Below are 15,417 nucleotides of genomic sequence, written 5' to 3' on the forward strand. Positions count from 1 at the left end.
TAGGCGGTATTTTGAACCAACCTGTCAAATGCTCTACCATTGAGCTATATTACCACCCCCTCCTCGTTGTGTTTTTCGACATTCTACTTAACTGTTTTATTTGCCGCTAAAGAGGACTGAATAAACTTGCTTAAACGGATCTCTGTGTGAAACCTATCAATGACAGTCACTAGGCTAAAGATTGATTGATGATCTTTAGAAGGCGCCTTTGTCCGACTATTTCTCGTGCTACCGTGGTTCGGTACCAAAGTGCTACTTCCCAGGGTTTTCTGCTAGATATTCTATCTAGGCTACCTATTAGCCTACATTATGGATCTGCCAACCTGTCGAATTCGATTTTTCAAACCAATCACTCCACCTAAAAGCGACTGAAGTACGTAAACATGACGTAGAGAGAGAGAGAGAGAGAGAGAGAGAGAGTGAGAGACTGAAACAGAGCCCCGCCCTTTTCCTGATGTGGAACAAAAGTGACCCGTCTCGCTTTCTCTCTCTCCGCTGTGGGTGCCGCCTTGTTTCCCTCCACGCACGGCAGCCAGCGGTGGTTCCAGAAGAGAGTCAGCGCGGAGATTCTTGCAAGTCACTTTAATCAATAAACAGCAGCTCTCAGCAGAACTGACCCGTGCTCATGCTTGAACTCTGGCACTAAGAAGGTTTTGATGACGCGCTAGTTCTTGTTTTTTGAGCTCGAATAGTACTTTGATCGACTTTCGTTTAAGGCTTGATAGAAATATTCTTTTAAGTAAGATGCAAGGAAATACTCAATTCGTCAGCCCATTTCATAGACCAAGGTGTCTGGCAGCGGCTGCACCCGGAGGAAAAGCTAAATTAACTCATCCTGGCAAAGCGATTTTAGCAGGTAAGTTTTTGAACGATTTCTCCAAGACCAACACATACACGGCTGTAGCAACAGATGACTGTTACGTTTCAAAGACAACGATGTTATTGTACATCAGTCAAACAAAGCGAGCCCACTAGTAAAGTCAAGAACAACAAGCCGATCGTTCGCACAGTGACAATGTTAACACAGCGTTTGCATGCACCGCTGAACAACTTCTATGAGGTGAGCGCGTCCATGTTTGAAAGCTGTCATGCGCTGGATTGAGCGCGGCGCAGGTTAGAATGTTGCTGTAATCGGAATGTGCCAGTCGCATGATATTGTTGCACCCAGTCCAACCAGACAGATTTCTCAGTTCACATATATCGCAAGATAGGACTACTAGTACATTCGTGAAACATTGTTATACGATTATTCCGTAAAATTGCCATGAAGTCCTATAGATCTAAACAGTTGTATTTAACTTGGCATTGGTAAAAGCAACAGTTTCTGTAGTGTCACCTGATTAATCAGGTCTCATCCTATTGGCTTGGCCAAGGCCGGGTCAGAGACCACTATTTAAATGAGTTTACGTGGAATTTTGCTGCGTAATCCAGATAGGTTCTTCTCTGCGTTTTGAGTTTACTTAAATCATCACTTTACTTATTTTTAGAGTGTGCTTCGTTTCTTTCTCAATGCGCGGTGAAAACCAATAACACTGAAATTACTGCTGTTACCAAGTAACAGACTCAGACTGTTTCATCACCAAGCCTTGGCCAACACTGAATGAGGGGTTTAGCTGCAGTTCTTGATTAATCGAGGCCCAGACAGTGTAACACACAGGCGTTATTATACGGACTAACTGCAGGGTGCATGTTTACGTAGTTAGCTAACAGCAGGTTTGGAATTTTGGGCTGCACGACGCAGCAAATTATACAGTTAGTTACTATAGTTGAGATAACCACATTTAGAATTCAGTTACATTTACATTTAGTCATTTAGCAGACGCTCTTATCCAGAGCGACTTACAGTAAGTACAGGGACATTCCCCCAGAGGCAAGTAGGGTGAAGTGCCTTGCCCAAGGACACAACGTCAGTTGGCATGACCGGGAATCGAACTGGCAACCTTCGAATTACTAGCCCGATTCCCTCACCGCTCAGCCACCTGACTCCTGGCTCCCAGTTGTGTGTGGGTGTATACGTGTGTGCATTGTTATTTGTATATATCCCTCTGTACATATGTATCTGAGTGTCCATGTCACTACAAGACTGAACCCCCCCACCCCCCATTATCACCCCACTCCAATCTCAGACTAGTTGTTATTAGCTTAGTGTGTGCAGCTTCTGCTAATATAGGCTACGTGTCCTGTCAGCGGTCTGGGATCTCGATTGCCATGGTGATCTGTACAGCCAGTTCCAGACTAATGCGATGATGAGGGGTATTAGTAGTAGACAACTGCAGAAGAAGACTCAATCTCTACATGGTCGTGGTCTGGGTTGACAATTTGGGTTTCCCATTTGAGTGTAGCTCACTGGTAAAGCAAATTGCATATCAAGGTGTGATCTGTCTCTGTTGCTGTGGAGAAATGGACCTGTGAAATGAACATGTTGTTCTATCTTGTAGCCCTACTAGTGATCAGCCACCACAGCCTTTAGAGAGACCGGGGAACACTCCCTGTGAACACACTCAAAGGGAGGAGAACGACTAGGTACGATATCTGAAGTTCTGATCTTCAGATACTGAGGAGATGTTTCAGGGTTCTCTTCATCCTGGTGAAGAAGACAGTGCCCCCCCCCCCCCCTCCCCCCCCCCCCCTCCCCCCCCTCCCGGACCTCTCATCCCACTTCAATCGACCTACCAAGCATGACCTCGACAGATTGTACCATGTACAGGAGGTCCATGTTGCGTAAACGTGCTGTTTACGCCATGTTAGTCGTGATCTCCTGACTCCTGTTATCTTATCCGGTCCTGGGGAGCCCTCCCCCCATCCACCTCCCTCCTCCTCCCCTGCTCGGCTAACCAGTCAGACGAGCTGAGCTGTGGGGAGGGCTGAGTGACATGATGAAGTTTGCAACATATCTCTGTGTTTCTGCCACCCTCAGGAGTTTGCTCTGGGCTAAAAAGCTCTGTTAGGAAAGTGTAGGAGGTTTCCTAAGGTCCAAGTCCTGAGTAATGATCTATAACTCAACCATAAACCTTATCAGGTAAAACACTTTGTTATCTGATGTAATCAGGCAATGTTTCACCAGATCTGGTGCTAGCATGGTCCTGACACCTGTCGGACACTTGGTAAATCTAACCAGCACTTCTCCAAGAGCTATCAAACAGTATAGCAGATCAGCGTGTGTAGTGTGTGTGTGTGTGTGTGCCAGCGTCAACATTTGTTCTTTGCCTGTATTCATAACTCCAGAACTGGGCAGGCAGTGTGTATCCTTGTCTTTATCCTTCTGGCTCTGGTCAAACAACAAGAAAAGCTTCCTCAATGAACCATTGACAGAGCCGGCCTCCTCTTTGAGCCAATCACAGAGCTTAGGTGCTTCTGCCCCTTTACTGGTTAGAATACTTAGAAATTAGTTATAATACCTGGTTATAATACTTCTTGGGCCTGGGACTATAACAGCCATGGAAGAGTGAGATAGATAGGAGAGGAGAGAGTGAGAGATATAGTAGAGGAGAGAGAGAGAGGGCAGAGAGAGGAAATCAGGAGAAAGATCGTGCTGTCTTTTCAGATCCCATTTGAAGGGGCCTGGTCTCATCCCGTTTAGGGCCCGTCCTCGCTCTGTGTGTGTGAGGTCATTTCCCCTGAGGCTCTTCCAATCGGCTTAATGGAAGTCCTCTATTTCATACCCAGACAATCACTTCTTATTCCGCTCAGCAGCCAATGGGGAAGGCCGGTGCTGGGACGTGCTGAGTGAGAGAGAAGCTGATTGCTGGTGTGGCCTGGGGGAGGGAGGTTCTAATGGATATCCGCTCTTGATTTGCTCTGTGTTTGTGCGTTCCCGTGTTGTATGGCAGCTTTTATAGATGTGTGTGTGTGTGCGTGTGTGTGTGTGTGCGTGAGGTTCTCAGAGTGGCTGTCTCCTCCGTGGCTCAGAGGGCTTGTCAAAGTGTGCACTCGTTCCCTTTACGCTCACTCACACCGCTCACAGTAGACACCCCCCTTCCCCCCCTCCTCTCCCGGCCTCTCCTCACGAACCACCAGAGCTTGAGGGAGCAAGACTCAAAACCCCACCCTGTCCATCATCTCTCTCTCTCTCACTCACTCTCACTTTCCCTGGGTATTCTGGTATCATGAACTCTGTTATGTCTGAAAGTGGCTTGGTATGTTGAGGAGTTGTATCAGAAAGGGGCCCCTGGAGAGAAAGGCAGGCAGACAAGACAGTCAGTCAGACAGAGGCAGACAGACGGGCAGGAAGAAAGGCAGTCAGACAGACAGGCACGCAGACAGACAGAGGCAGTCAGACACACAGGAAGACAGGTAAGAAGTCAGGCATGCAGACAGACAGGCTCCCTGTGAGCCACTTCCGTGTAACAGGTCCACAACCTTCCAAGAGAGACCTGTTCCTCAGCCTCGTCCTCCCAGAGGTATGTGGGGAGAATCTCACCCCAGGGCTCCAGGCAGTTAAAAACACTTCCATGTAAAATTAATGGGCTCCTCTCCTGTGATGAAACGTAGCGCTGCGTTGAGGGAACAGACCTTAAAAAAGGCAGAAGAAGAGATTAATTATGCCTTTCATCTCTCGCAGGCGAGGCAAACAGAAAATATCAAGGATCTATTAATGACTCGTGTTTGAAGCTGAAGTCTTCTGGCTAAGTATGTAGAGTGACCCGTGTGTGTGTGTGTGTGAATGTTCATAGTATGTTTAGAGTATGTTTGCGGAGAGTTGTCCATGTATATTGTAATGTGAGCATGTTGGGGGACACGTGTTTTTAGTGTGTATCGAGTGTGTGAGGTGTGTGTGTGTGAGGTGTGTCCTCAGACCTGCCTGGAAAGGATTAAGGTTCAAAGGGGACGGGTGTTATCTAACAGGACTGCAGAGCTGCGTGGATCCAGGCCTGGTCTGGAGCTTAGTGGTTAGAGTGTCTGACTGCAGATCAAAGAGTTGCAGGTTCAAATGCCCCATGTACACAAACACAGTTTGGGTTCCTCGTACATGTTTACAGTGTGCAGCACCTCCAGACGGTGTGAGGGAAACAGGAAGTAGTTTGTTGGTGGAGCAGATGTTCCCCCAAGCTCGTTAGGCCTACTTCAATGAGCAGACGGACCCACAGTATTCCAGAATGGTCTTCATCTGTCTCTCTCTCTCACTCTCTCACTCTCTCACTATTTCACTCTCTCACTCTCTCACTCCCTCACTCCCTCACTCCCTCACTCTCTCCATCTGTTTGTCTGTTTCTGTCTTTTGAAGGATTCCCTGATTTGAACAAGGAGTCATGGGGATGCAAGAACAGTGTTGTGCCCTCGTGTGTGTGTGTGTGTGGTTGTGATTCAAGCAGAGGCCCAGCTGTGAAGTCAGTAGGGTGTTGATTAAACTATAAATCTGGTGGGGGGTGTGAGGCTGGGGGCTGGGGATTGGTGGAGGGTAGGGAGAGGGGGTCAGAGGCACTGGTAATGTCAGGGTTTCTGTCTGGTAGATTTGATAGGACGTCATGTTTTTTTGACGCTCCTCAGGAAGAATGCGTCGATGGTCCATGAGCTCTCTCTCTCAATGGCACATCTTTTTCTTCCTCTCCTAAATTGGGCATCAGGGCGCAGGTGTGTGTGTGTGTGCGTGCGTACGTGCATGCCAGTGTTTTTCTTTGACAGCCAATTATGCGCTGTAGAGAGGATCCAACTCCAGCATTAGTTCTGGCAGCTGGATCATGTGTGTTGTTGTGGGTGCAGGGCTGTGGCTGTGGGTGCAGGGCTCTGGTTGATCACTAACGTCATGGAGATATTGATTATATGACTTGTTTTAGGCCAACAGGGAAATGGAGGAAGGAGGGAGCGAAGGAGAGTAAAAGAGGTAGAAGAGAGAGAGAGAGACTACAGGAGAGAGCAACACGTCATTTTGATGAATGAAGTGTTTCTCTTGTTTGTCTGGTTGAGGAATCTTGTAAATTTAAAGAAACAAAAAGTGTGTGAGAGAGGGGAGGGAGGGAGGGAGAGTAAAGAGGGAGAGTAAGTGAGGGAAGAAAGACAGGGAGCAAGAGAATGTGTGTGTGAAAGAAAAAGCTTTAGAGGGGAAGGAGAAAGAGTGTGTGTGTGTGAGAGAGAGAGCGAGAGGGGAGAAAATAAGAGTGGGGGACAGTAGAGAGAGGTGTGGACGATCGAGGAGATGGAGATTAATGGTCGCTCTCTCTGTCTATTACGCTATGGTTGTACCTGAACCATTTTTATCTCATGGCTAAGTGGTGTGTGTGTGCGTGCAAGTGTGCTTGCACGTGTAAAACACGTGTGAAATAGAGAGAATGTGTGCGAGTGCGTGTCGGCGTGTTGGGTCACATACTGTAACGTATGTTTGCGTGCGTGTATGTCATGGAATGGAAGCCAAACAAGCTCCTCTAATATCAGGTACATATTGTGTGTGTGTATCCAGCCCTCGCTCACTCAGTAGTCCTCACAGGCACCCAGCAAGCTACATGTAGCAGGCTACATGAAGGAGGTGAATGGGCTCATTGTAGCTGTGTCTCTGAGACCCAGCGAGCCACACACATACACGCGCGCACACACACACACAAAGGGCTGCACTCATGTGATCTGATCGGCTCCTGACTGGATCCTTACAGAGTACCCCACCAGGATTAGGAGATTAGAAGTGTGTGTGTGTTGGATCGTGTAAACATCTTGACTCGCTAGAATGCTTGCTAGAATCCTGCCATAGCCAGGTGCCCACAGATCAGCCCCTGTAGCGAACCTTAACAACATGGAAAACACCTCGGGAGACGGCTGGTGATGCAGACACACACACACAGATCTGCGTGAGGTGGTGTGTGTGTGTGTGTTTGTGTCACTGATCTAATGGAGGTCTTGGCTCTTTTGTAATAGAGCCCCTCCCTCTGGTAAAGCAGATAATTTAATTAGCGTCAGCCTTGCAACCCTCCTCTCTCTCTCTCTCTCTCTCTCTCTCTCTCTCTCTCTCTCTCTCTCTCTCTCTCTCTCTCTCTCTCTCTCTCTCTCTCTCTTCTCCTCCATCTCTCTCTCCTCCGTCTCTCTCCCCTGGAGGAGTACAGCAGTGTAAATCCTAACCTGAGAGGATGACGGTTGCTGTGATCTATGGGCCTGTCCTCTGTTGTGGTGAGGAGAGCATCGCTGCTGATTCATCCACATGAGATCATTCTCATTCCCCTCCTCCTCCCCAGCCTCTCTCCCCTGCTCCTCCCCAGCCTCTCTCCCCTGCTCTCCTCCTCCCTTTCGCCACCGCTCTCCCCCTCAGTCTCAGACAGACAGACAGACAGCACCAGGATAGTGACACCCAGATGTAACCTGTGTGTGTGTGTGTGTGTGTTGCAGGTGGCATAGCAGGAGGTATAGAGATCTGCATCACCTTCCCTACAGAGTATGTGAAGACCCAGCTACAGTTGGACGAGAGGGCCAACCCACCCAAATACAGGGGGATCGGTGAGTGTGTGTGTGTGTGTGTGTGTGGGAGTCTGTTTGTCTTAATATCTTGGTTTCTATCATTGTTGAGTTTGTATTTCTGTCTCTCTCTCTCTCTCTTCCACTTTCTTCTCTCTCTCTATTTCTTTCCATCATCTCTCTCTGGACCTAATTATCCTATTACCCATCATGCCTAGGTGCATTAGTGATTCTGGCAGGCTGTCATCCTGATTGTTTATTTGACTGAGAACCGATTCATACACACACACACATACAGATATCTTTGAGGATGTGAGACTGTCCTAATGAGTCTTGCAGGCAGATGTTCCTTGGACCTGCTGCGTCAGGCTAACTCGCTCTGTGTGTGTGCACGTGTGTGTGCACGTGTGTGTGCACGTGTGTGCATGTGTGTGTTCTGACAGGGGACTGTGTGAAACAGACAGTCCAGGGTCATGGAATCAGAGGGCTGTACAGAGGGCTGAGTTCACTGCTCTATGGATCCATACCCAAATCAGCTGTCAGGTATGGGTTCCACACACACACACACGCTCGCACACACGCACACACTCTGACAGGCTGAGTGGCAGCTTTGCCCCGCCTGACTGCTCCTGTCTGTCCTGCATAAAGACAGCCTCTGGCCTTCAGCTCACACACACATACATACTGTAACGCGCGCACACACACACACACACACAGTACATACACACTGTAACACATACACACACTAACATACATACACAGTCTAACACACGCATACACACACTCTTAACTTGGTGTGTGTTCCGGGGTGGTAAATGCCATCTTGTGAAAGAATAACATAATTACACAGGAGACAGGAGTGACATTTCTGCTTTTGAAGGGTGGATAATGGTTAGAAGAGCTGAATGGTTCTGGAGAAGAAATCCTGAACGTGTGCCCATTATAAGTGCTTTGAAACTGTGTGTAGTGTGTAGTGTGTGTGTGTGTGTGTGTGCCAGTCTGTGGAGGGAGAAGGAGCCAGATAAATCAGAGATGAAGGGAGGGGGAGAGTCAGAGAGTCAGCTAGGTTAGCTACGGAGAGACAGTCATACAGATCACTGCTATGTCCTCTTCCCTTTATTAAACCCTTCCTTCTCTTTCAACCCATTTCTTGTCTTTGTGTGCCTCCCCCTTTTTGTCTTCTGTCCCCTCCCCCTTCCCTTCCCATCCCTCCCCCTCCCCTCCTCTCTCCTCCATCCCATTAACTGATTGCCTGGAAGCGTTGACGGAGGGACGGGGGGGGGGGGTGGAAGGGTGGAGGGAGAGGTGCAGCTGACCTTCCTTTCCCTCCTGTACCGACCATCCTCCCCCTGCCTCCCCTCCCGCCCAGCCTCCCCCAAATACCCAGGATCCTCCTCTCTTCCTCCATCTCCTCTCCTCCTCTTCCTCCATCTCCTCTCCTCCTCTTCCTCCATCTCCTCTCCTCCTCTTCCTCCATCTCCTCTCCTCTTCGTCCTCCATCTTTTCTCCTCCTCTTCCTCCATCTCCTCTCCTCCTCTCTTCCTCTATCTCCCCTCCTCTCTTCCTCTATCTCTCCTTCTCCATCATAAAGTACCTGCTAACCTTGTAGAAGGAGCTCTAATGCGGGCCGGGCCACGCTCCACGGGCGCCGTGACGACTAGAGTGCCTCTGACTCATGCTGAATGTCGTCCGTCGTGTCCTGAAGATAAAGTGCCCCGCCCCCCCGGTCTGTTAATTGGCTGAGAGAGATGGTACAAGAGCCAGTCTGGCCTGGGCCCAGGGCATCACTCCACTCACTTTGAATGACCAAAACCCCAATCCCATTTTTGGTCCAAAAAGCCACTTTGCAGCAAGTGATGCATTGAGCCACCGTGAGATATGAAACCACACGGTTTCAAGGCTCATTCGTTCAAAATAGATGTAGCATGTTTGAAAATTCTTCTTTCGTAACTTATTCGTATTTATTCTCCGCGTTTTTTCCCCCCGGTCTTCAGTCCTCCCCTGAACACGCACAAACTTTGTGGAGTCTCTCTTCAAACCTCCGGGCAGCGGCTAGAGCTCTGAAGGTGGAGACAGACAGGGTGGGTTTGATATGTGTAGCCCGTGTGAGGAGGTAGAGGGGAGGGGCTTGCTGCTGACTGACTGAGAGATGTAGTGAGCTGTAACACGGTTGTCAGTCAAACTAACGACATGACAAACAATAGAGAGAGAGAGAGAGAGAGAGAGAGGGAGAGAGAGGGAGAGAGAGGGAGAGAGAGAGAGACCGTCAGTAAGATAGGCCAACGGTATTCAAAGCTTGATGTACGAGTTGCCGTTCCCACAGAGCTACAGTAGAGGGCTCGGCTTAGACTGAAGAAAACAGAAGCATTTATCAACAGTGTCTCGCCTCACTCTCGTCGTGTCTCTGCTCCCCCTGGGCCCCCTCCCCTCCCTTCCTCCTTCTCATCTCATCCCCTCCTCCTCTGCTCTTCACCTCTCCAAACATCATGTCATGCCATCGCCACAACTCAATTCCATCTATAAATAACCTTCCTGGTGAACAACTCTCTGGCGACGCATCCTCTTACTGATTAAGGCAACGCTGACACGCGCACACACTGACACGCGCACACACTGACAAACGCACACACCGACGCCTCCTTAGGTAAGATGGAACACTGGGCTGGCTTCCATGGCAGCGGTTGCCGGGCATCCGCTGTATGCTGATGCGGTGCACTTTTCTACCGCTTCTGTTAACGGAAACACCGGGGGATAGTGTGTGTGTGTGTCTCAGGTGAAGTCAGGGACACTCACCGTCCCTGTCTCCAAGGCCCAAGTCACTTCCTGCTCTGTCTGAGCACTTCCTGTACTGCCTTGAGATCAGCAGAGATGCAGGACTGTGCTGCTGTGAGTGAGATTCTAAAAGGTCTCTCCCTCCCCCCCCCCCCTCCCCCCCCAGGTTCGGAGTGTTTGAATTCCTCAGTAACCATGCGCGTGACGAGTCCGGCCGTCTGGACAGCACCCGGGGGCTGCTGTGTGGGCTGGGCGCCGGAGTCATGGAGGCCATTGTCGTCGTCTGCCCCATGGAGACTATTAAGGTACCAACTGACTGGCTGACCGGACGACTGCTTCTGACCGACTGACTGCTTTTCACTGGCTGACTGCTTCTCACTGGCTGACTGCTTCTGACCGACTGACTGCTTCTCACTGGCTGACTGCTTCTCGAGGAGTTTGTTGAGTCCTGGTGTATTGTGGCCGGGCCTTTCACAGAATGAGGCAGCACCTCGAGAGGTCATGTCCATTATTCCTAGACAGACCGCTACCTTGAGAGATGGACTCATGAATATGTTATCAGGTCCTTGAGTGACTGTTCCAATGCTGCAACAATGATGATGCTCTCTAGTTACCTCATACACACACACACACACACGCAATTGCATAAACGCACACAGTCTCATACACACACGCTCTCCTCCTCACATAACACGCATGTTATTTCTCCCCAAGGTGAAGTTTATCCACGACCAGAGCTCTGCCAACCCTAAGTACAGAGGCTTCTTCCACGGAGTCCGAGAGATTATCAGAACACAGGGTGAGACATGGAGATGGGAGGGGGGGGGGGGGGGGGGCGGGACCAGGATCCAGGATAAAGCTGCTACTCGCCTACTCGTCTACTCGCCTCTCCAAGGGTGATAGCCAGATTGAAGTAGGAGTAGGCTGACACCTACTGGTCCGACAGGGGCAGTGCATGTCCTGATGCCTTCAGCAGACAACCCCTGGAATGACCTGGGGTCTCCCTGGCCCTGTTCCCTCTCCATCCTAACCCCTTATCTTCCTTCCTTCCTCTTTTACCTATTTCCCCCCCCCTCTCTCTCTCCTCCTTCCCCCCCGCTCCCTCCAGGTGTGATGGGGACCTACCAGGGGCTGACAGCCACCGTGTTGAAGCAAGGCTCCAACCAGGCCATACGCTTCTACGTCATGACATCCCTCAGGAACTGGTACAAAGGTGTGTGTGTGTGTGTGTGTGTGTGTGTGTGTGGAGAGCGAGGGAGAGAGCGAGGGAGAGAGCGAGGGAGAGAGCGAGGGAGAGAGCGAGGGAGAGAGCGAGGGAGAGAGCGAGGGAGAGAGCGAGAGACACAGACAGTGAGTGAGTGAGAGAGCTCATTCCTTCTGCCCTCCTCTGGTCATCTATAGAAGTCTTCTCCCCCCCCCCTCCAGGTGATAACCCAGACAAGCCCATTAACCCCTTGGTGACTGGAACGTTCGGGGCCATCGCTGGGGCTATCAGCGTCTTTGGGAACACCCCCCTGGATGTGGTCAAGACCAGGATGCAGGTACGAGACAGGACCCTCCCCCCAGAACCCACCTTTCTCTCCCTCAGCACAGTACTGGGAGGATAACATGGCTAACCTCTCTCTGTCTCTCTCTCTCTCGCTCCCTCTTCTCAGGGTCTGGAGGCTCATAAGTATAAGAGCACGCTGGACTGTGCTACGAAGATCATGAAACATGAGGGTCCTAAGGCGTGAGTACACATCTCCTACCCTCCTACACTACCTTCTTCTCTTACCTTCCTACCCTCCTAGCCTCCTCTCCTACACTCCTACACTACCCTCCTAGCCTCCTCTCCTACACTTCTACACTACCCTCCTAGCCTCCTCTCCTACCTTCCTACACTACCCTCCTCTCCTACCTTCCTACACTACCCTCCTTTCCTACCTTCCTACACTACCCTACCCTCCTCCGCTGCCCTCCTCCCTTTCTCCACTACCCTTCTCTCCCGTCCTCCTGTCCGATCCTCCTACTCTACTCAGTCACACGGTCTCAGGAGTTCCTTCTCACATGAACAGTGCTTGTTTCTCAGGTTCTACAAAGGGACAGTCCCCAGACTGGGCCGGGTGTGTCTGGACGTGGCCATCGTCTTCATCATCTACGAGGAGGTGGTGAAGATCCTCAACGTCGTCTGGAAAACATAGTGACCGTCTGGGGAGAGGTTGCCTAGGTGACCACCTGGGTCTCCTGGATCAGCCGAACAGGGTGGTTACCTAGGTGACCAGCTCGCTTCTCAGAGTATCTGACCTAGGATCAGATCTGCTTTTTAAATTGTAATAATATAATATCTATATTCCGGCTGGGATCTGATCCTTGGTCAGTCCCTGAGATGCAATGAGTGAGAAGCGAGACTGCAGTTTACTGCCACATGAATTCCCTTCCTTCACCAAGACCAAGCCTTCAGTGTAAATGTTTTACTTTGATGATTGATATTTTATAGTGCAGATGATAGTTAATATTGTTTATTAATAAGGGGTTGTGGGTCAAGGTGCCAGCTGCTAAGGACCCCCATCACATATAAACATAAAATAATAAACTACACCAGAGAAAAGTGTGTAAATATATATATATATATGATCTATATATACATCCAGAATATATTGATTAGAGTCTTTATCAATGTATTTATTGAATGTTGGGTGTCTGTGTGAGACTAGCCTGTGCAGTGTTCTGTAACTCAGTCAAGGTGTGGGTAGATATGGCTGTGTGTACTCTCATTTAACCTTCCCGACCCCCATATTACCCCCCCCATTCTCCCCCCTCTTATGACCCCCCCCCGTTCTGCCCAGAGACACACAGCTTCATCTCTCTGTGTGTAGAACTGAACATCACAGCTGGTCTCAGTTCTGGTTTGGCCCCTCTACCTGACTTCCAGAAGGTTCTGGGTTCCGACCAGGACCACCGCATTCCGACACGGAACCCTCATGGGAACGCTCCGTTCCACGCCAGCATTCCGCACATTCCAGAATCCTGCCTCGTCAATATATCTGGATTCCATCATGGTGTTTGTTCTGTGGGCTTTTGTTGTCATGTCCTGTTTCGTTTTTGTCTGTGGGAGGGGGGGGGGGGGGGGGGGGGGGGAAGGGAGGGAAGGGAGGGAAGGGGTTGGGGGGGGGGGGAGAAAGGAGGAGAGGGGATCTTTTAAAATCTGTTTTACGTGCTCCATCCAAGCCCGTCCCCTCACCCATGTGCCTTCACCCACTGTTGATTTAAGACTTTAACCACATCCATAATTCACCAGCTTGTCAGTATGTCGAGCCGTGATGCCGGCAGATACCATAGTAACTGGCTTCTGCTGCTGTTGTTGTTGTTGTTGACGCTGTTGTGCCATCGATGGTCCCTCGGAGCACGCACCCTGCTGTCTGCTCTGACGAATGTGATGAAACCCCTGCAGCTCATGAAGGCTCGGCATGGGGGAATAAAAGGCATCCATGACTGCATTCGTTCTCCGACTGTTTGTGAGAGGCCAGCCTGTTGTGTTATGTTGTTGTGTCGCCCCGTGCTAAACAAGCCCGGGTGCTGTGTAACCAACTGTGACTTGCGAACTCTGCGTATGTGTATTGTACGTGTGTGTGTGTATACTATATGCGGACATATGTGTCACTTTGTGTGTAACACACTGTCTTTTGTACAAGACTTTCTATTTTTGCCTGTGCAACAATACCTCTTTTCTCCCTGCCCCGCTGGTGTTTTGCAACAAGAGCAGCTCGTATGAGGGCCCCCTCCCCCCTCGTTCAATTGGTCTGTCCTCCCCGTCGCAGCTATGACACAGCCCTGGGACAAACCATCAGGGACAGGTAGGGGGGGTGTGCTCAAACAGGACGGGCATTGTTCAGAACTTGGCAAAAGCTTGTTTCAAAATTCGAAATACACACATTCTCTCACACACACACACACACACAGATGAAGGGATGGAGGAGGTAAAGGAGAGAGAGGGTAGGGATGGAGGAGGTAAAGGAGAGAGAGGGTAGGGATGGACCAAGGTGGAGGTGAAAGAGATCCCAGGGATGGAGGAGGAGGAGAGAGAGAAGACAAGGATTGGAGATGTCGGCTTGGAGGGGAGTCCTTCCAGACTTGGGTGATAGACCCATAGCACAGCTCATAGTGATGATGAGTGACAGTCATTAGCTCCTAGAATGGGGCCCAGTGTAGAAGAACTGACAGATGCCGTTGTTCGCATGCAATACCTGCTCTGGACACTAGAGGGACTGAAGGAAACCTAACGCAGAGATCTCTCCTGTCTTCCATGTCCTTCATCTCTTGTCCTCGGAACACACACACACACACACACACAGGGATGAGAGAGAAGTCCCCCTCCCCTGTACAGTGGGGTGTTGTGCAGTGGAGGAGCTGGGCTGGTCTGTCGTTCGTCGCCGTCCACCCTCCTTGTCCCCTCCCCACTTCCATACGTCTCCCCCCGCCTCCTCTCCTCTTTCACTCCTCACCCCCCCCCTCCAACTCTCCCTGCCCTCCTTACCTCTTTCTCCCTCCTCACCCCCTCACCCCCTCCCCTCGTATCCCTCCCCCCTCCTAACCCCCCCCCCCCTCCTCTCTGGCTTACAAAGACACTAGCCTGGTTCTAATTCTCTCCCAGTCAGACTACAGCCCTCTCAACACAGTCTGGTGTTGAAGGAGACTTTCTGATCACCTCAAACTAATGATGGACTTCACTATCTTTGCTCGGGCCAAAATAGCCCCTCCCCCTCTCTCTATGCACACACGCACACAGACACGCACGCGCGGACTCTTGAGGTCCCCAATGTCCCCAGATGCGCTTTTTACAGTAGGTCGACCAGTTCTGCACGAGCACTCCCCCGGGAGTCTTAGGGCACTCGGAGCCGCTGAAGGGAAAGTAATAGTATTGTTGTTCCGAGGCTTTCTGGGGAGGGTAATTTAATGGTATTGTTCCCGAGCCATTATGACTCTCAAAGAGCGGCAGTCGCTCCTTTCTCAACTCGGACTGAAGAGGGACCATCTCCGCCTCCACCAGCCACTGCGATGGTCTTAATAGCGCCATACCACCCACGTTTCAGAAACTGAAGTATTGCAGCATAGTTTGTTGACTAGATAACGACAACCACATCGTTTAAACTACGATCAACCCATGTTGATCGTGTCGGTAACGTAATATGTAAAGTTTGTTTTTATAGTTTAAGTGCGCATACCCTGAAATGCAGGTAGACTTCACATGAAAACAGGATGATCACAACATAAAGAAGTGTAACACCTTCTGGT

General features: G+C 50.2%; 1 protein-coding gene across 1 annotated transcript; it reads left to right on the forward strand.

Annotated features, from left to right (window-relative positions):
- Positions 1–503: 503 nt before the first annotated feature.
- Positions 504–13,239, forward strand: si:dkey-178e17.1 (tricarboxylate transport protein B, mitochondrial). The gene is made up of 9 exons (XM_067227921.1): positions 504–856; positions 7,309–7,416; positions 7,818–7,917; positions 10,313–10,451; positions 10,861–10,945; positions 11,255–11,359; positions 11,572–11,687; positions 11,802–11,875; positions 12,215–13,239. The coding sequence occupies exons 1-9, from the start codon at positions 745–747 to the stop codon at positions 12,324–12,326; spliced, it is 951 nt and encodes a 316-aa protein (XP_067084022.1). The 5' UTR covers positions 504–744; the 3' UTR covers positions 12,327–13,239.
- The last annotated feature ends 2,178 nt before the right edge of the window (positions 13,240–15,417 follow it).

This window comes from Osmerus mordax, chromosome 24, assembly GCF_038355195.1.
Source record: "Osmerus mordax isolate fOsmMor3 chromosome 24, fOsmMor3.pri, whole genome shotgun sequence".
NCBI lineage: Eukaryota > Metazoa > Chordata > Actinopteri > Osmeriformes > Osmeridae > Osmerus > Osmerus mordax.

Excerpts from the sequence above, each read along its gene's own strand:
- si:dkey-178e17.1 (XM_067227921.1), top strand. The coding sequence starts at position 745 with ATGCAAGGAAATACTCAATTCGTCAGCCCATTTCATAGACCAAGGTGT. Across the intron at positions 857-7,308 it reads TGGCAAAGCGATTTTAGCAG|GTGGCATAGCAGGAGGTATA; the intron begins GTAAGTTTTTGA and ends TGTGTGTTGCAG. Across the intron at positions 10,946-11,254 it reads AGAGATTATCAGAACACAGG|GTGTGATGGGGACCTACCAG; the intron begins GTGAGACATGGA and ends CGCTCCCTCCAG.